At 49.4% G+C, this 21,375-nt stretch overlaps 1 protein-coding gene across 1 annotated transcript in view; it reads right to left on the bottom strand.

Annotated features, from left to right (window-relative positions):
• The window catches only part of FAM117B (family with sequence similarity 117 member B), a 211,972-nt gene that overhangs the window by 98,639 nt on the left and 91,958 nt on the right, over positions 1 to 21,375 (bottom strand). The window contains exon 5 of the mRNA XM_086955267.1: positions 5,803 to 5,949. Within this exon, the coding sequence (XP_086811393.1) occupies positions 5,803 to 5,949 (147 nt within the window). The remainder of the gene's footprint in view (positions 1 to 5,802; positions 5,950 to 21,375) is intronic.

Below are 21,375 nucleotides of genomic sequence, written 5' to 3'. Positions count from 1 at the left end.
CCCGAGTGGGCTCCTTGAAAACCTCTGGCGCGTGCTTCAGCACTCCCTTGAGCATAGGCAATGTCTTGACTGACTTTTCAGCCACTGAGAAAGTGTCAAACAGAAAATCGACATCCACAGGATCTGAATGTAGGTCGACATCATGGTTAGCTGCAGCTCTCTCAATCAGAGCGTTGAAGGCTGCAGAGTCCTCTGTTGGAGAAGTCTTTGCTGCAAAGAGCTGCGGCTCATGACCCGACTGAGGGTCCTCAGGGTCGCCTCCGGCAGACCAAGGTTCATGTACCTCCTCTGGATCCGAGTATGCTGGATAATTGTACTCGTCCTCTTCATCTCCGTCCCCTTCCCCAGCGTTTGAATGCGTCGGTGAAAGTTCCAAATTATGTGGAGATGCAGGCTCTATAGGGGCAGAAGTACCCGCAGAGTCCTTCTTGTTTTTGAGTGGGATACGATAATGCTCCAACACCGGCTTCGTGGTGATCTTCCGTTTGAGGAGAGAGAGCTTCCCGGTGTTGGCGTCGATGAGAACCTCTCGACGTTCCTCATCCGCGAGTGGCTGGAGCCGAGGCTTCGGCACCACCAAGGACGCCTTGGGCGTCGACACCACCTTCAAAGGCATCCCGGCCCCATGCTTCGGAGCGAAAGCCTTCGGCGTCGTCTTCGGCGGCAGCGTGTAGCGGATAGGCATCTGCGCTTTTGCTGGCTTTGGTGTAGGCTTCGGCACCACATCCTTCGGTTCGGGAACCATAGCGTCCTTCCGAATCCGCTGCAGGGACTCCACGACCTTTTTTGTTAAGGCCGGGGAGGGCTGTACCGGCTCGAGCGATTTCCCCAAGTCCGGAGTCGAGTCGGCGAAAGGCACGGTCTTCGGAGCCGACACATCACCATCCTTGGCCTTGACGGCCGGAGTCGGCGCAGCCAGAGCTTCGGCGTCGTCCTGACGCTTCTTCGGAGCCTTTTTCGGGTCATCGACCTCGACCACCTTCGGCGCGGACGCGGCCGCGTCGGTCGTCTTCGCCTTCGGCTTCGACACCGGGGTCTTCGGGTCGGCCATCTTGGCGTGGCTCTTGCTGTCGGCCATTTTGAATTTCTTTGACTTCGAGGCCTCTGGAGCCTTCTGCCCCACCAGAGCGACTTTCACTTTCGGTTTCGAAACCGTTGGTGTGGACCCCGATGGCTTCACTTTCGTTTTCTTCAACGGGAGTGGCACATCAGAAATGTCCGTGGCCGGGCCCGGAGGCGAGGCCGTGGGACGATTAACAAGGTCTTGGGTAAGGCCCGAAGGCTATCCCTCGACCTGGGCCGTATAATGGGGGTTGACCCCTGAGTCAGTTTGAGGATGCTCCTCCTCTGAGCTATCCTCCACGGTGGCAATGGCCACATCGTCGTCCCCTACCTCACTGACTACTTCCTCAAACTCCTCGTCTCCCGCGTCGTAGTCTTCTTCCTCCGACGCTGGGCTAGAGTCCGAAACTTGAAAGACATTGTCGTCTCCAACGTCTTCTTCGAAGATGTTGTCCGGCGGGGGCGCTGATAACTGGGCCTGGAGTCTAGCGGCCCGACGAAGCTTGAGAGTCTTCTTACACCAGAACTTTGAACAGGCCATACACCTGTCCTCATCATGGTCCGGCGACAGACATTTGTTGCACACTGGGTGCACGTCGAGGTGTGAATACTTTGAGGTGCACACCGGGCACCTCTTAAACGGGGTCCGTTCCATGTCTGGAGCGTCGTGTAGGCCCGTCCGCGCCGACAGCACGCGGAAGGGCAGCAAGAGTTCGGAGCTGAAGAACAGTCAAACCCGAACGAAAAACGATACCGACGCCAAGCCTAAAGACCTTTTGGTCTCAAGTTAGCAAAGTTAAACAACTATCGATTCCGACAGAGGGAACCGAAACACATCCGAACCCAATGGCGGAAAAAAACAATCTGGGGATGGAGGCGATGCCCATGCGCACTGTAGTCCAGGGGAGGAGCCACCTATCTCGTGATACTTCGAAGACTCTTCCAGGACAACAATGTGCAATCATCCGGACCCAACACTAGGCGGCGATCTATGCACAGATATGAATTCAGCAGCCCACATGCCTCGAACATAGGTGTCCTGCAGATCCAACACCACCATCAAGTCTCAATGACAGACAAGAGCTGGGTCAGTGTGAGCATTTTGAATTTTTCCTTCTGACTGAAGGTGTGGAGAGGGCGCAGGCCTTAATTAGAATAAAGGCCTCCGTCATTCTTTGGCACCAGCAAGTAGTGGGAGCAACAACCATGACCTACTTCAGGCAAAGACACTCTCTTAATAGCCCCTTTGGTTAAAAGGGCTTGCACTTCCTGCCTAAACATGGTCAGATGGTCTTCTGTCAGTAGTTACGCAGACAGTTGAAGAGGCGTCAAGGTGGCAGTGAAGGGCAAGGTGTACCCCTTCTGGACTATCTGAAAGACCCTCTGTCCGAGGTTAAGGCTCTGTCAATCTGGAATGAACTGCTGGATCCTGCCTCCAGCATGGTGGATGTGCTCCAACAAGGGTAAACTAAAGGGATATGACAGATGGGATTGGAGGAGTTCATTGGGCCGAGTGGCTTGCTAATCTTGACTGAGGGGTTGTGGGCACTGAGGCATCAGTCACAAAACAGCTGGGCACATTGCGGAGGCTGAACTGGCTAGTGGTATGGAGTACATCTGCTAAAAACGCTAAAGGAAAGGTAGGGCTGATGTGGCTGGCGGGGCATACAAGCTCAAGGAGCCTGCTGTGCCCCCTGCTCTCCATGCATCACTCCAGAGCAGAATCTGCCTTGGCCCCCAAAATGGGGAGTCCCTTCATAAGGCATATTCAAGAGAGATGATTGGATATAGTCTAAAACGTTTTTGTTTTTTAAATAGCTGACCGCAGCCAGTCGTGGCGGGGAATGGCAATGCTGGTGCCAACGGCTTTCCTGATGGAATCATTGGTATCCAAGCCACAACGAATTGTGAACTTGGCCACAGCACGATTATCCTGTATAACTTGGGTTAGTAACAGTGACAGCTCTTTCGCTAAGGCGGAGGAGCATCGCCCCACAGCTTTTTAGCAGTTCCAAAAAGGAAAAAAAAAAAAATGATAACTGTCATTATCATCATTTTATTTTGTCCTGCAGCTTTGCGGGCAGGGCTGCTCTCACGACAAGAGCAGAGGGAGTGGTTTGCCTACTCCAAGTGGGCATGACTTTCGTACACACTTTGAATGTTCCCCACATAACTTGCATTACAGCCTACGTGAAGTGCATGCCGAGGCCCCCATTACCAGGGTAAGGGCCGAACTACGGCACTCAGCCAATCACAATGCTGCAATGCAGTGATTGGTCTAAGGAGAGCCTGGGTGTGTTTCTGCTGCAGTCGGAGCAAAGACGCAATGATGAAGTGGCGAAAATGTAAGTTGTTTTTTGGTTTTTTTTTTGCATGAGTTCTCCCTTCACCCCGATCCGTGCCTGCCGCCACTGGTTAGGACAGGTAAGAGGTCTTCTGGGACACCATGGAGGACTTGAACTACCGAATCCCAAAGAGTGTGGCAGTAGCAGCTAAGAAGGCAACTGGCATTAACGGGCCTAGGGATCAAACTGGTGGAAGAAAATACTCTCCTTTGAACTTCCTACCTGGGAGGGTAGTCGGAAAGGTGAGTTTGTTTGACTGGTAAATACCTTCACTTTTAAACTCTCAGCAAAGGGTGCTCAGACAAAAATTTGGTCACCTGGAGGAGGGAGATGGCATCTTGCAATTAGGCGATATACTAAGGGGCCAATGCAAGGTTTGGGTCAGGCTGCGAGAAGAGTATCCATGAGTGCTTCATTAAAAGGGATCAGGGGCTCAGTAGTAGCTCTGCCTAGCTAGTGGACATCAGTCAGTTCATTGGTTTTGACCTCTAAGGTGGGAAGAGGACGTTGAAGAAAACACTCTGTTCATTGGCAGGATCTGGGAGAGTTAGCAGAACAGAATTAGGGGAAGTGTCATCGCACCAGTTCTCCTTATGGTAAAGTTGGTAGATTTCATCACCTGTGCCATAATTGTTGTCAGGATCGGTACCAAACCAAGAATGTAGTTTATGGGACTTGCCTTGTGACTGCCGGATGTCAATTGGTGCAGATTGCAGTTCGAAGGAAACAGAGCACGGCTGCAATCAAAGTCACAGTGCCGCTGACGCAATGGCTACCTTGTCCTGCGGAGTTGGAATCGGTGTTGATGCTCCATGTACCAGTGTGGATCGTGGAGTAGAGACATGAAGCGGAGGAGACCCAGCAGTATTTTTAGAGGGTCCAACAGGCGCCAAGGGCAAACCCCCTAGCTTTATTACAGATGGATGGCTTCTTGGCTCTTTGAGGCCTTGGAATTGTGGCTCAACCGGAGGCAGATCTCATGAGCATCTGTGTCAGACCAGTGCTTCCAAAAGTCCTCAAAAGGTGCAAACCCTGTAGTTTTGGGAGGGGGCATTTCCTTTGCATAATGAACTACATTTTGGAGGCACATGTGTCTCTGGAGAGGAGAGAGAAAGCTCCGGTTCAGTTTCTGGTAGCGTAGGAATAAAGCAACTGACATAAGCGTGTGGGAGTGATGCCCCTATAGACTCTGCATGTCACTTCCGGAGCCAAACGGCATCAGTACAGAGCTACATAGCGCTATCTACTGGTGAGCAAAGGTACTTCAGAAAAGTTTCCTGATCCAGTCTGATGCCAGGGGAATATTCAAAAAGGTAAGGAAACTCCACTTAGAAGTCTCTATCAGAAGAGTCAGCTTTACACTCATTGGTGATAGTATTCTATTAAGAATGAAGTCTAGTGATAGGAGTGTGTGAATGACCATGATGATGTCGAGCCAGACAGACACTAATGGTCTTTTTCGATCTGAATGATCGACAGGCCTTGCAGTTGATTTCTTCGTGCTTCAGGGATAGGCAGAGGTTACAGACCTCGTGCAGGTCCGTGTGTGGAAACCTAGCACCACACTTAGGGCATTTCTTAAATGGAGTCCGTTCCATGGACTGCTGGCGTGGTCAACACGGGTAGGCCTCATGGCCCGCGTTGAAGCTACTGATCGAAGTTGTTGGATCTTACGGTGTGCGTTGAAAGAGAAACTGCGACCGAAAACAATACCGTTGAGTGGTAAGGGTTGTGTGTTGAAAGGTTTCGTAGATGATACGGAACCGGAGCGCAACAATACATATCCAAACCCGATGGCTGAAAAAAACAATCTGGGGATGGAGTTGATGTCCATGCGCACTATCACCATCACCTACCTCGTGACTACAAACACTTCTTCGAAGAAAAACAAAGTGCAAACATACAAGCCCAACTCCAGATGGCGATCTATGCTAACGCATATGATCTACAGCTCATATGCCTCGAACACTACATTATATCTTGGGGGACAGAAACATTTCAGAAGACCCTTGTAAATCAGGTGGTTTGTTACTTCTAGCCTGCTTGATGTCAGTCAGTGTACATCTCTGAAGGGACATCAGTAGGACATGGGGCGGTGCTGAGAAACAGATCCACAAAATCACTTTTTAATACCCAGCCCTGGCACTACCGGACACTGAGATTAGACCCCAATGATGGGCAGAATATACATATTGCATTTAATGCGTTGAATAGCCCAAAATGTTTGCTTATCCAGGTATATGAATTTACAGAAAGTGCTGCGAATAATTAAATTCACGCTTACCATTGTACTTGGAAGACATGGCAAAGTAGGTTTAGGTTTTGTATACACTTAAAATGCAATATCTGGAAAAGAAGAAACCCAAAACCAATAGGCATACTGCATGGACCTCACCATCAGCTGTTCCTCCTTGTCTCCAGTTTCCTTAGTTATGATCTCAATCTCTTGATTCAGCCCCTCCACACTGTTTCGGAAACGTGATCCGGATGCCTTCGTAATGGGAATAGTCACAGGGATAAGGACACTCTTTGGGATTGAAGTCTAAAACCAAGAAAAAGGAATCACTCACTTTCTTTTAAATTCCCTTGAATCATTTCTCATATTTCAAGACTTTTTGGATTTAACATACATCAATAGGTTTTACTATTACTACATTCATGCACCACTTTTTTTTTTTAAACCTTTATTTTCGTTTTATACAAACAATAAAACCAACAGAGGCAGAGATTGTCATGAAAAAGTTTACAGTTGGGTGAGATCCAGGACAGAGTGCAAGATTATGAAAATAGTACATGTTCACTATCCACTTTACCAGTCATCCAACAGCACAGAGCTTATCATAAGAACATCAGAACACCAACAGGCATCCTCCTCAGCTGAACATCCACTAGTATCTGAGCCATGCTGCTCACTCAAGTGCACCTCGGGGTTTACAAACATGTGACATAACTCCTTCCAAGTCCTGAGATTCTCTTCTCATCAACCCTACTAGCTTTCATATGAACCTCCTCGGCCAGGGACCACTCACGCATATCCCTCTCCAGTCATCCAGAGAGTGGGGGGGGAGGGGGGGGGGCGGTAGTGAGGGGGTGCGCTTCCCCATCCAGGTTACGGCCACCCTGCGCTTATCTAGGACCAGGAGGAACTGTAATAATTTGTCAGAGTAGACAATGTAGCGGGATTGTCTGTACCCTAAGACCCATACCCCTTCTCACCATCTCCACCGGGTCCTGAAAAAGTTTACATCGGGGCAGCCCCAGGCCAGGTGCAGATAACCCGCCCCGTAGCACCGCACCATAGCATCCAAGCGCGCAGGGTTGATGCGGCTCAGACCCATCTGGGTCATATATGTTCGATGTAAGTAGCTGAAATTTATCAACTTGAATTGTACCCTGCAGGACACTGTGCGTGTGTTAATTGCTTTCCACTTCGGTTCAGTCAGGGGATCCGTCTAGTCCCTGTCCCATGACGAGTGGGCCCTAGGAGGAGGGCCCGCCATGTCTGATCTCATAGTACTATACAGGACAGAACTAAGCCGACAAACAGAGCCACAGTTCAGCATTATATCCAGTGTTCGAGTTGTTGGCGGGACATTTGGATAGGTGAGCCACGTCACCCTAGCCAGGTCTGAGACACCGGCAAATTGAAGGAACTGGCCCCTACCCTGGCCAAAACCGCCACAAGCCTGCCATGTCTGATCTCATAGTACTATACAGGACAGAACTAAGCCGACAAACAGAGCCACAGTTCAGCATTATATTCAGTGTTCGAGTTGTTGGCGGGACATTTGGATAGGTGAGCCACGTCACCCTAGCCAGGTCTGAGACACCGGCATATTGAAGGAACTGGCCCCTACCCTGGCCAAAACCGCCACAATCCTGCTCGTAGGAGATGAGTCTTGTTTGGGTACAGGTCCGACAATACCAGACAACCCCCTTCCCTTTCATGCTTGAAATGACATCCCATCCATCCTTTTCTGCACTGGTGTAAGGATCCATATGGGGAGTTCCCTGTGGAATGACACGTGTTTTAATATGTGTTCTACGAACGATTGCCATATTTTTGCGGTCTGTTTGACCACATAGGGCATGTCACCGGCGACACCATCACCCTCCATCAGAGCCATTTGGAGTCTATCCGGCTGAACTCATCCTATCAGAAGTTTTTTTTCCCCCAATTGCCTCTCTCCTTCAGCCACCGGGCCGCATGCTGCAACTGAGCTGCATCCTGGGAGCTTCGAGTCCCCCTCCTCATACCGCTGTATGAAATGAAATGAAATGAAAATTGCACTTATATAGCGCGTAACTACCCGGAGGCCTCGCAGCGCTTTAGACTGAATACTGGTGGCAGGCTCAGGGTAGATCAGCACATCTTGGCAAACAAGTGCGTTTTCAAAGCCTTTCTGAAGGACAGGTGGTTATTGATTTCTCGGAGGGAGTTCCAAAGCCTGGCCGCGGTATGAGAAAAGGAACGACCACCCCAGCGGGCTTTGTTGATTTTGGTGGCGGTTACCAGTTGCAGAGAACTAGAGCGTAAGGCTCTAGACGGTGCGTAGGGTGTAGCTATAGGGTGCAGGATTGCTGGGCCAGTGCGGTGAAAAGATTTGTGCACAATGCACATGGCCTTGAACTGTACTCTGGCCGCTATTGGGAGCCAATGAAGCTCTTTCAGAGCTTTCTTAGCTGACTGCCAGCGGGGGATGTTGTACAGTAAACGGGCAGCACAGTTTTGTGTGACCTGAAGCCTATGGGTCACTGCTGCTGGGGCTCCCATGTACAGGGCATTCCCATAATCCAGGCGAGAGAGGATCAGGGCCTGGACCATGATCCTCCTAGCCTGGAATGGGAGCAGGGGGAGCACCTTACGAGCATTTTCATCATCCCGATGCACGTGGAGGCGGTTTTCGTGGCTTGGGCTGAGAAATCAAGCGCTTTGTCCAACAAGTTTCCCAGGCTCTTGATCTGGGGTTTAGGAGGGGGAGGCGGGCCAAGAGATGAGGCCAGATGGATGCTAGGGCAGATGGAGGGGGGTTGCCCAACAGCATAATATCTGTTTTCTCCCCATTAAGCTTGAGGTATGATGATTGCATCCATCTGGCAACCGCCTCTAGACAGGGACCTAAGGTGGAAGATGATCCCGCAGAGTGGTCAAGGGAGACCACCAGTTGGGTGTCATCTGCGTAGGTAACAATACGCTCACCGAAGGGATGGACTATCCTCTCTAGGGGCTCCATATAGGCGTTAAAAAGAGGTGGGCTCAGGGAGGAGCCCTGGGGTACTCCACAGCTGAGAGGATGTTTAGGGGAAACCGACTCGCCCTCAAACACCTGGAAGAATCTATTATCCAGGAAGGAGGTAAGCCATTCCAGGGCCGCGCCCGACACGCCCAAACCACTCAGCCGATGTAATAGTGTAGAGTGGTTGAACGTGTCGAACGCGGCACTGAGGTCAAGTAGTATGATGGCGGCCTTACCTCCCTGGTCCAGCACAGCTCTAGCTTCTTCCGTCACCGCCAAAAGAGCGGTTTCGGTTCCGTGCTGAGAGGCATGGAGCAGGCTATTGGACTCTAAATAGTCCACCAAGATGTTATTAACGTGCCTCTCAAGTAGCTTGCTCATCCATGGAAGTAAGGAGATGGGGCGGTAGTTGGCCAAGTTGTTCTGGTCCAAAGTAGGCTTTTTCAACAAAGCTTTGACCATCGCACACTTCCAAGGAGGCGGAACGGTTTTGGAAGCGATGGAGGCATTAAGGACATCTAAGATGACGGGATGAATAACGTCTATGACCTTAATTAGGGTCTGGGGGGGTGCATGGTCATTAGGAGATCCCGAGGTGATCTTAGGGATCAGCTTGTCTAATGAGGAGGGGTCAAGGAGTGGAAATTTATCGAGCATGCAAGGGGTGGGGGGGGGGGGATCAGAAACCGGAGGGGAGATGGGTTCTGTGTTGTCATCACCAGTGGTGAATGAAGAGTAGATAGCCTGGATTTTCTGGGAGAAAAAAGTAGCAAGATTGTTGCACTGGGTTTGTGCGCCGTCTGATGATGGACGCTCAGGGGGTGGGGAGATTAAAGATTTAGCTATTTTAAAAATTTCCTTGGGCGCATTAGCAGCCATATTAATTTTCACATCGTAGAAGCGGGATTGTGTGGCATAGATTTCCTTTTTATAGAGTTTTATGGCGGCTCTGTAGTCGGCCTTCCTCTGTTGAGAATGGTCCTGCCTCCAAGCTCTCTCAAGTTTGCGACATGTTTGCTTCATGGTTCTAAGGGCGGGTGTGTACCACGGGGCAACCTTAGATTTTGTTATTGATTTTAGGGGGGTAAAAGGGAGAACTTGATCGAGGGTGCTGGAGATCCAGTTGTCAAAGTTGGTCGTGGCAGTATTGGCGTTAGTGGACCTCTGGGGTGGATGTTCAGTAAGGGCCAGTTCCCACTCAAGGAACGGCAATGAGGACCATTTCCTACCCCGGTGCTTATTTGGATTATGAAGAATGGGGGGGGACTAATGGACCAAGTGAAAGGTATTAAAAAATGGTCCGTCCACGGAAGTGGAATGGGGGTCTCAACTTTTAGATTATCCAAGTTGCTATAGATATGGTCTAAGAGGTGACCCCTGTTGTGTGTCGCAAGAAAACCCTTATGGCAAAGATCAATAGCCTGAAGGTTGGACCTAAGGTTGTTGGCTGAAGTGTCACACGGGTCCAGGTGCAGATTGAAATCACCCAGCAAAGTAAAATTTGCTGAGGAGAACAGGGCGCTAGCGAATATATCTGTCAAGTTAGACACAAAGTTGCTAAGGGCGCCAGGAGGGCGATAGGCCAACATGCCAGAAAATGAGGTGGTGGACGAGAACTCTAGGGTAAAATGTAAGCTCTCACAGGTAGGTATAGTGGAAGAGGTGATGCGGCATTTATAAGTGTCTATATAAATGATGGCAAGTCCGCCACCTCTGCCAGTCTGGCGGTCAAGGCGTTTCATGGTGTAGCCTTGAGGGGTCGCCCACAAAGTAGATGGATCGCTTTCCAGCTGAAGCCATGTTTCTGTCAAGAAGAGGGCCTCTGGATTAAGCTCTTCTATCAACATGGAAAGCTCTGTGTGGTGTTTTGGTAGGGACCGACAGTTAAGAAGAAACATTCTCCATTTATGTGAGGTTAGAGTTTTATCGGTGTATGCAGGAGATAAACTCTGATCACATGATGTACAATAAGATCCAATTTTGGACGGGGGGGGATCGAGTGAAGGCACAGAGTTGGCGGGGGGACGTAGCGAATGCAGAGAAGAAGAACTATAAAAGAGGCGATTTCCTACCATGGTAACAGGCAGAGTGAGAATCTAGAAGCTTGAAGCGTCTGGACGCGGACTGGCGCAGACTGGCTTCTCTTTGGCGCCTCTTCGGCGCCTCTTCGGCGCTCCTGCTGCGCGTCACCGCTGCGCGAGAGAGCCGAAGTATAAGTAGATTAGGGAACGTTAGAGACTAGAGCGTCACCCTCCAAAGATGGCCGCCCGGCGTGGAGTGGCCAGGAAGTGAGGACGCTTTTCCTCCCTCCACAGCAAACAGCATGAATTGCTGCGGTGGACTGGGGAGTCAGCCTGTAGATGAGGCAGAGGAACAACAGTTTTAAAATACAGTCAGCAAAACACTTTTAAAATGGCTGCTTGCAGCAATGCGATTAATCTGCCAAGCGCTAGCACAACGATGTTATCAGTTCAACAATTCGTGCGCGAGTGCGCTGAGCCCTTTAGTAGTCAGGGGGACGTTAGAGACTAGAGCGTCACCCTCCAAAGATGGCCGCCCGGCGTGGAGTGACCAGGAAGTGAGGACGCTTTTCCTCCCTCCACAGCAAACAGCATGAATTGCTGCGGTGGACCGGGGAGTCAGCGTGTAGATGAGGCAGAGGAACAACAGTTTTAAAATACAATCAGCAAAACACTTTTAAAATGACTGCTTGCAGCAATGCGATTAATCTGCCAAGCGCTAGCACAACGATGTTATCAGTTCAACAATTCGTGCGCGAGTGCGCTGAGCCCTTTAGTAGTCAGGGGGACGTTAGAGACTAGAGCGTCACCCTACAAAAATGGCCGCCCGGCGTGGAGTGACCAGGAAGTGAGGACGCTTTTCCTCCCTCCACACCAAACAGTATGAATTGCTGCGGTGGACCGGGGAGTCAGCGTTTAGATGAGGCAGAGGAACAACAGTTTTAAAATGCAATCAGCAAAACACTTTCAAAATGACTGCTTGCAGCAATGCGATTAATCTGCCAAGCGCTAGCACAACGATGTTATCAGTTCAACAATTTGTGCGCAAGTGCGCTGAGCCCTTTAGTAGTCAGGGGGACGTTAGAGACTAGAGCGTCACCCTCCAAAGATGGCCGCCTGGCGTGGAGTGACCAGGAAGTGAGGACGCTTTTCCTCCCTCCACAGCAAACAGCATGAATTGCTGCGGTGGACCGGGGAGTCAGCGTGTAGATGAGGCAGAGGAACAACAGTTTTAAAATGCAATCAGCAAAACACTTTTAAAATGACTGCTTGCAGCAATGCGATTAATCTGCCAAGCGCTAGCACAACGATGGTATCAGTTCAACAATTCGTGCGCGAGTGCGCTGAGCCCTTTAGTAGTCAGGGGGACGTTAGAGACTAGAGCGTCACCCTCCAAAGATGGCCGCCTGGCGTGGAGTGACCAGGAAGTGAGGACGCTTTTCCTCCCTCCACCGCAAACAGCATGAATTGCTGCGGTGGACCGGGGAGTCAGCGTGTAGATGAGGCAGAGGAACAACAGTTTTAAAATGCAATCAGCAAAACACTTTTAAAAGGACTGCTTGCAGCAATGCGATTAATCTGCCAAGCGCTAGCACAACGATGTTATCAGTTCAACAATCAATGTATACATGGCTACTCTGCTATGACGGCCCACTCAGAACAGAGAGACCAAGTTCAATTGCTTGAATATATGCATGGGAATGTTACACATAGAGTCCTGGAGCGCATATAGGGACCGCAGTAGTACCACCGTCTTAAAGACCGGCAGCCTGCCCATAAAGAAGAGTGGCAGGGAGTTCTAAAAAGCCATTGATCTCTTGAGCGCTTCAACCACCATGGACACATTGAGGTGAAGGAATTGGAAGTTGTGTGTCACTTGCACCCTTACATATCTGAAGTGTCTCAGCCCAAGATTTGGAAGCCGCTCCAGCGGCAACACAGACAATTCAGCCAGAGGGAAGAGCAAAGACTTTTGCTTAATTAGCCATAAACCAGAGTACACTCCAAAGTATTCCAGGAGCTATAATAGCCTAGGCATCGCATCGCGAGGGAAGGAGATAAGAACAGCCCATCATCCGCGTATAGCGAGTTTACCTGCCAGCTCCCTCCAATATTTATGCCCCACCCATCAAGAACTCTGTGTGCCCAACTGCGAGTGGCTCAATGACCAGCACGAAGAGCAGCAGTGATAGCAGGTAGCCTTGGCGCATTCCCCACCCTAATGTCCATATCTTCGACTGGCATGGGCCCACCCATACCCAAGCGCTCGGGTCAGTATAGAGAAGTTGAACCCATCTGCAAAACCCCGGGCCGAAACGAGAGGACCGCAACACTTCCTGTAGTACCCCCAGTTGATGGTATCAAATGCTTTCTAAAAGGTACACTGCCACTAGGGCCAGTTCCTCTTTCAAGCACTGACCATCATGAATGATGTGTGTTAAACACCTAATGTTCATGCCCGTTTTGCAGCCGGGGATGAACCCACATTGATCTTCATGTATCAAGAAAGGCATATATGGAGGCAGATGCCTAGCCAGTACTTTACACAATATTTTATATCGTAATTGATCATGGTTAAAAGGGCGATATGATGCTGGGTCCCGATCGTTACCTCCTTGTTTCAAGAGCATACTAATTTTCCCCTCCTGCATTGTTGGGGGTAAAACTCCCTGCTCAAAGGCCTCCTCATATACCTGTAACAGAGGCTGGGCCAGCTTTTTCGATATTTGATCAAATTCAGGTGGAAATCAGTCATCCCCGGCACCTTGGCCCTGGGGAGCTCCTACAGCACCTCTAGAATCTCATCTAGGGTCAACCATGCTTCCAATTCTTTCATCCCCTATGGCGGGAGATGAGTTCGCACCAGTACCTGCAGGAAGAGGACAGAGCGGCCCGCATAAACAGTAGAATCCGCCGGGTATACCTGCTGTTTAAACTCTTCCAATATGCCTACCCTGGTGTAAACCATGTCCCCAGTGGAGCTACGCAGACAGGTCAGCAGAGGCTGACCTGCTCCCACCGTAGTATCAAGGCCAGTAGGTGGCCAAATGTATCCCCTTCGGCGTGAAGCCGCTAGTGATAACGGTGGGCATATATTTGTCCAGTCTGTCCCAGGTGGCACAAATTAATTCTCGAATTTTGCACTTACAACCGTCGGCAGTGGAAAATGCGAAGTTACCCATCTGGGCTTCTACTAATTTGTCTTCCCTTTCTCTTAATTCCCATTGCAGTAAATGCAGGCAGCAGCATCAGGAAAATCACCCCACCACCCACAGCTCTCTATCCTGGGCAGCTCTAAACCCCCTATACCCAGTGTTTCTCCTGGGCTTCACTGTGTGTAGTGCGGAGCTCCCGATGTTCACCAGGAGAGTGCAGCGGGAGACCACCAACAGGACCAGCACCGGGCGGAGAGGATGCGACCCATCAGGATAACATGCATAGTACCAGACCCCCTGCCCGGTACCGGATGGAGCACTGCTGTGTCCACAGTCCTTACCCCAGGGGAGGGGATAGTGAGTCTCCCGACCAGAAGCGGCACAGGAGAAGTGCAAGGAGGCCGGAACCTTCAATCAGCTGCATATAGGCCGCAGACAGACCCGGGCAGTCTCTTGCCATGGCACCAGTCACCGCCACCTCAGCCGATGCCAAAGCCATCGCTCGCCACAGGCCCATCCAGGGGAAGGCCCAGGTATAAATATCACCTTAGGCTGAGGTTCCACTCATCTACTCAGCAGGTCGGCCACGGCTCCCTCCAGCCGCATTACCGCAGTCTCAGAGGCCGTGCCCCTGATCGAATGTCGGGCACACAGATGACAAAGTCCCTCATCGCCGCAGCAGCAGGCATCCGCCCCGAGATGTGGCCTGCGGCGCTACTTCCTCCTGCACAGCGAGGGAGGAGAGGGGCACCCGTCACAGATTCCCCAGCGGGTGTATGGGCTCCGTGGGGCGAGAGCGCCCGTCCTGCAACGGGGAGTAAAGAGGCAGGATTTCCCCTGGGCAGGCTGGCAGGGAGCTCAGAGGCTCACGTCCTGTTAGCCATGTTGCTTAGCCACGCCTCTCATGCACCACCTTAAATCCCTCGCTACCAACATGGATATAAAACATTTATGCAGCAAGAATTTAAACATATGCAACAGTATAGTGAGAGCACTGAGGAAACGTGTTCCTTTATTGTCTCATTACAAACTACAATATCCCCTGAACGCTTCACTGACCACATGTCTTGGTAAGGTCTGTGACTGAGGGGGCAAAAGAAAATATTAAATACCTGTTTTTGTTTTAGCTGAGCTGCTATCTTATTGGCAAAAGTCGTCATAGGTTATGTAACAGGACAACATGGAGCATGAAACATCTTTACTGTGCTTACAGAAAGTAAAACACTCCAGCCAGAGAAAAACAAATTTGGGTTGGTACCAGTGAAACTAGAAGAACAGGAATGATTTGGTTAGTAGTTTCTCTTCCTCGGCAAATCCTACATTCTGGGAGTAACTAACAAAATCAATTACAATACCAACTTGTCCATACTCCGCAAACTCCAGACACTACAAAACACTGCGGCCAGAATCTTCCTCTGCAACCCCCGGCACGAACAGATCAGCCAACACCTGCGGAGACTCCACTGGCTCCCCATGGAGAAGAGTCATCTTGAAGATCTTCACCCACGCCTACAAATTCCTACACAACAACAAACCTAAATACCTCAAAGACAGAATAAACTTCCACGTACCCAAAAGAAACCTCCGATCTTCCAACCTCGCACTGGCTGAAATCCCACGCATCCACAGAGCTCATTCCAGGTCACTGCAGCCAAGACCTGGAATGAGCTATCGGCAGACATCAGATGCACCCCCTCCCTCAACACTTTCAGGAAGACTCAAGACCTGGCTCTTCGGCTGAACAGATCTTCACCCCCCCCCCCCCTCCCCCTAACGACCCCAGCTCAGTGCCTTGAGACCCTCACAGGTGAGTAGCGCGCTTACAATTCCCTGATTGATTGGGAACAGAAGAAAATAAGTTACTTACCGGTAACTGCAATTATCCAGAATAGGTATCTTTCATAGGTTCACATGCTTCAATCATTCCCAGTGGTCGAAGTGGGAGTCCCACACTACCATAGTAAAGCAGTATGTATAAGTATTATAGGGCATAATGACAATAGGCCATCAATTGAATAGCCTATGTCCTTTTAAAGGAAGGACCAAACTTGAACTATGGCCAATCAGGTGGTAGAACCCTCTAGAACACTCCCAAGAGAGGCTGAGTCACTCAGATTTTCAAGCACAAGTGGGAATAATATCCCTAGCCACAAAGGAATCCTGTCAGGGGAAGAGGGTGGGTCACGTGAATCTATGAAAGATATCAATACATGAAAACTGCAGTTCTAGGTAAATATATATATATACACATATATATATATATATACACACATATATATATATATATATACATATATATATAGAGACACATATACATACACACACCCACATACATATATACATAACTATATATACACATGAAGGAATATGCTAATATGCTACTTACCAATATGCATCTGTTCTTGGCATGTAGGGCTGCTGACATTCAGATCTTGTGCATAGATCGCCGCCTAGTGTTGGGTCCGGATGATTGCACTTGTTGTCTTGGAAGAGTCTTCGAAGTATCACGGGATAGGGGACTCCTCCCCTGGACTACAGTGCGCATGGGCATCTTCTCCATCCTCAGATTGTTTTTCGCCATTGTGGCAGAGATGGAGATAGTAAAGTAAGAGATGGCCATGCCAGAGAGAATGCTGCAGCTGCTACAGGCACCTGGGAGGAGGGTGGGCGATATGAATGTCAGCAGCCCTACATGCCAAGAACAGATGCATACTGGTAAGTAGCATATTCCGTTTGAGGCATGTGGGCTGCTGAATTCATATCTTGTGCATAGACTGTATAGCAGTATCCCCTCTAGCGGTGGCTACCTGTGCCAGCTGCAGCAGTTTAAAAAAGAGTTTTGAGGACAGCCTGGCCTACAGCAGCTTGCTGTTTTGTTTGCACATCTACACAGTAGTGTTTTGTGAAAGTGTGTATGGTGGTCCATGTGGCTGCCTTACAGATATCTTCAAGAGGAATATTTCTTAGGAGAGCCATGGATGCCCCCATTTTCCTTGTGGAGTGCGCTCTTGGGGGGACGGTTAAAGTGCGTTTTGCCTTTTGATAGCACATTTGAATGCATTTAACTATCCATCTGGCTATTCCTGATTTTGAAATTGGATTCCCTTTGTGTTGTGGTGCAAAGGCGACAAACAGTTGTTTCGTTTTCCTAAAGGATTTAGTTCTGTCCACATAATAAAGTAGAGCTCTCTTTACGTCTAGTGTGTGGAAGGCTCTCTCAGCTACTGACTGGATTTTGAAAGAACACTGGCAGTTCTATTGATTGGTTGATATGGAAATTGGATAAAACCTTAGGCATGAATTTAGGGTTTGTTCTAAGAACCACCCTGTTGAATTGTTAGCGCTTGTAATTCACTCACTCTTCTGAGTGAGGTGATGGCCACTACGAATGCAACTTTCCACGTTAGGAATTGTAGTTCGCATGAATGTAAAGGTTCGAAAGGAGGGCCCATGAGTCTGGTAAGCACTATATTGAGATTCCAGACTGGGGAAGGGGGGTGCCTAGGAGGAATCCCCCTTTTCAAACCCTCCATGAAGGCTTTGATTGCAGGTATTCTAAACAGTGAAAGGTGTTGCCTGTTTTGAAGGTATGCTGCTATGGCAGCGAGGTGTAGTCGTATTGAAGAGTATGCTAAGTTACATCTTTGTAGGTGCAGCAGGTAACATATAATGTTTTGTATTGAAGCGTCTAAGGGATTGATTTGGTTATTGTTGCAGTAAATAACAAATCTTTCCCATTTAGCTGCATAGCACGCTCTTGTGGTTGGTTTTCTTGCCTCCCTAATGATATTCATCTGGGGGCAAGTTAAGGTATCCGAACTCTAAGACCTCAGGAGCCAGATCGCTAGGTTCATTTGATTGGGATCTGGGTGTCTGATTTCTCCATGGTTCAGAGTTAGAAGATTAGGTGCAAGGTGCAGTCTTTGATGGGGAACTACTGATAGTTCCAGGAACGTTGTGTACCATGGTTGTCTCGCCCATGTGGGAGCAACTAGGATTAGTGTGAGGGAGTGTTGCCGCAGTTTGCGTGCCACCAGCGGGATCAGTGGTGCTGGGGGAAAAGCGTACGCAAATCTACCTGACTAGTTCAACCATATCGCATTGCCCTGTGACAATGGATGTGGGAACCTGGCGGCAAAGTATTGGCATTTCGAGTTTTCTTTTGTGGCGAACATGTCTATTTCTGGGTGACCCCACTCCTTGAAGAATGGCTGAAGGAACTGGGGGTGAATCTTCCATTCATGTAGTTGCTGGCTGTGCCTGCTGAGCAGGTCAGCAACTTGATTGTCCTTCCCTGGAAGGTGTTCTGCTAGGAGAAAAATGTTTTTGGGAATCGGCCACTTCCAGATGCTTTGTGCCAGATGGGACAGCTGTGGAGAGTGCGTTCCTCCCTGTTTCTGGATATAGTACATCGCTGTCACGTTGTCTGTCCGGATCAACACCGTCTTGCGGTGCAAGAATTTCTGAAATGCTTTTAGGGCTAGGAATATTGCTAGCAATTCCAGTTGGTTGATATGCAGCCTTTTCTGTTTGTCTAGAGCCCTTGTACTGTGTATTGAAGGAGATGGGTTCCCCAGCCTGTCAGTGATGCGTCCGCTGTTAGTACTAGTTGTGGAACCGGCTCTTGGAACAGTCGCCCCTTGGAAAGGTTTTGTGGGTTCCACCACTGCAGAGAGTTGAGTGCGACTGTCCACCAACACTAGATCTTTTAGTTGTCCTTGAGCCTGGTTCCATTGCCGTGCTAGGCATTCCTGCAATGGGCGCATATGAAGTATGGCATGGGGGACAATGAATATGCAGGAGGCCATCATGCCTATGAGCTGCATGAAGACTTGAGCCGGCAAAGAGTGTTGTGGCACGAATTTGCGAATGAGTGTCTGCATACTGGCTATCCTCGCTGAGTTTGGATATGCCTTTGCCACTGATGTGTTTATGGTGGCTCCCAGGTACTGCTGCGTGTGGGTCGGTTTCAGATGTGATTTTGCGTTGTTGATTGAAAAGCCTAAGCTGTGTAGCCGCTGGATTGTCCGAGACGTGTGTGCTGCACATTGTTGGTACGATTTTGCTTGTATTAGCCAATCGTCCAGGTAAGGGTACACATGGACGTGATGCCCCCTGAGATGTGCTGCCACTGTCGCTAAGCATTTTGTAAACACTCTTGGAGCCGTGGTAACCCAGAAGGGTAAAACCTTGAATTGGTAGTGTTGACCCTCTATTGTGAATCTGAGGTATTTTCTGTGGGCTGGATGGATGGGTATGTGGAAATATGCATCTTTGAGGTCCAGTGTTGCTAGGAAATCCCCTTGTTGTAGCAACGGGAGCACTTGTTGTAGTGTTATCTATGAAAGTGCTCCGACAGTATGTATTGATTTAGGGGTCTGAGGTCCAATATTGGTCTGAGAGAGCCGTCCTTTTTGGGAATAAGGAAATATTGCTGTTGGAAAGGGACTTGCTCTATGGCCCCCTTTTCCAGCATGCAGTTCACCTCTTGTTGTAACAGGGTGATGTGTTCTATGGGCATTGGACGATGTCTGGGTGGTATAGAAGTCAGTTGTAAGCAGTAGCCAGACTGGATAATTTCTCTTACCCACCTGTCTGTGGTAATTGCGTTCCAGACAGGTAGGAACTGTTGGAGTCTGCCTCCGACCGGTGTTAAGTGGTCTGGAGGTAGTGTAATAGAGTCACTGCTTTGAGGCAGTGGAGGCTCTGGTGTTATTGCCTCCACGTCCTCTTCCCTTGGTATTGTTACCTCGGTAGCCTCCTCTGGTTGTGTTTTTGGTAAAGGAACCTTGTGTGTTACCTTAGTATGAGGCCGTTGTTTGTGAGGTATTTCCTAGTGTATTCGCTCTGTACGAGGAGCGACTAAAGGAGCCTGTATGTTGCTGAAATAGCAATGCCCCCCTTGATTTTTCTGTCTGTGTCCTTTTTCATTTGATCCAAAATGGTGTCGACAGCAGGGCCAAATAGAAAATCCTGATTAACAGGCTGGTTAAGAATGGTGGACTGCACCTCATTTTTAAAACCAGAAATACGCAGCCATGCATGTCTGCGGAGTAGAACGCTAGTGTTGATTGACCTAGCTGCAGTGTCTGCTGCGTCAAGCACGCATTTGATGGAGGCGTTCGTTATGAATTTTCCCTCCTGTATGAGATCTTGTGCTTGTGCTTTGAAAGGCTCAGGTAGGTGTTGCATCAGGGTTTCTAGCTGGTCGTAATGCGCCCTGTCGTAACGACCCAGTAGGGCTTGTGTATTAGCGATCCTCCACGAGTTGGAGGCTTGTGCTGCTACTCTTTTCCCTGATGCTTCTAGTATTTTTGACTCCTTGTCTGGGGGAGGTGCTTCCCCAGTGGTTTGGGAGTTGGCTCTTTTACGTGCGTTGGCTAATACCAGGGAATCAAGTGGTAACTGCCCTTTGATGCAAGTAGGGTCTGTAGGAGCTGCCCTATACTTTTTTTCTATTCTGGGGTTGATCACCCGTGCCCTGGCTGTATCCTTAAATATGTCAGGTGCATGTTTGAGAACTCCCTTTAACATGGGAAGTGTTTTGACACTTGTTTCTAATGTAGGGAAGGTGTCAAACAAGAAGTCTTCCTCAACAGGGTCGTTAAGCATATCTACGTTGTGGAACTGTGCATCCCTGTCTATGAGTGGATTAAAAACTACGGTGTCATCAGTAGGTGAAGGCTTAGTAGGATAAGAGGACATATCAGGGATGGGATGGGTGTTGTAAGGGTCAGTTGGCTCTTCCCATGGTTCCTCTTGTTGTTCAGGATCCTGTGGGAAGTCATATTGAGGCTGTGGCTCATCCTCTGTGTTACCTTCATTGTCCCCGTGTTGAGAAGGAGAATAAGGAGTGTATGGATTAAAAGGAGTAGTAGGCATGAAAGGTTGAAAAGGAATGAAGGGTCTAGAGGGAGAAGTCCCAAAGTCCTTTTTCTTCAGTGGAATAGGGGACTGAGGTGCAAAGTCCAAAGGCCTCTTTTTCCTATGCAGGATGGTAACTTTACCAGTCTCTGGGTTGATATAAATTTGTGCTTGGTCGTCAGAGGGATCTGGGTGGAAGAGTTCTTCCTCAACAGTCCTGGGTTGAGTGTTCCTTTGGTTTGTCGACGACTTTTGGCTTAGTAGCCCATTTTTTCGGCTCGGGGCCTTTTTTCGGGTCGACCGTGACTTTCGGTTCGACGCGTTTTTTGTGCTCCGTAGGCTTCTTAGGAGTGTCCTCTTCCGAGTCGATGTTCCTGTTCGGATCGACTGTTGACTTCAGCTTTTTTGGATGAGTGTCCTTTCCCAAGTCGATTGTATTTTTTGGATCGACTGGTGTTTTCGGAGTCGGTGTCTTCGGGCCGATAGGTCGTTCTGGCCTCGACGCGGGCTTAGGTGCGGCGCCTTTTGCCGGGTCGACAGATTTTGGTGCCGAAGGCTTGTTTGGGTCGGGAACCTTCTTTGATTCGGCGCCCTTTGGTTCGGCGCCCTTTGGTGGGCCTTGTTCGGTTCGACAACCACTTTTGGATCGACAAGTTTGGGCTGCGCGGCCTTCTTGGGGTCGACAGTCTTT

Source organism: Lissotriton vulgaris, chromosome 2_1 (genome assembly GCF_964263255.1).
Source record: "Lissotriton vulgaris chromosome 2_1, aLisVul1.2, whole genome shotgun sequence".
Classification (NCBI taxonomy): Eukaryota; Metazoa; Chordata; class Amphibia; order Caudata; family Salamandridae; genus Lissotriton; species Lissotriton vulgaris.
The sequence above is the reverse complement of the archived record's forward strand: the minus strand, read 5'-3'. Positions and strand labels throughout refer to the sequence as shown.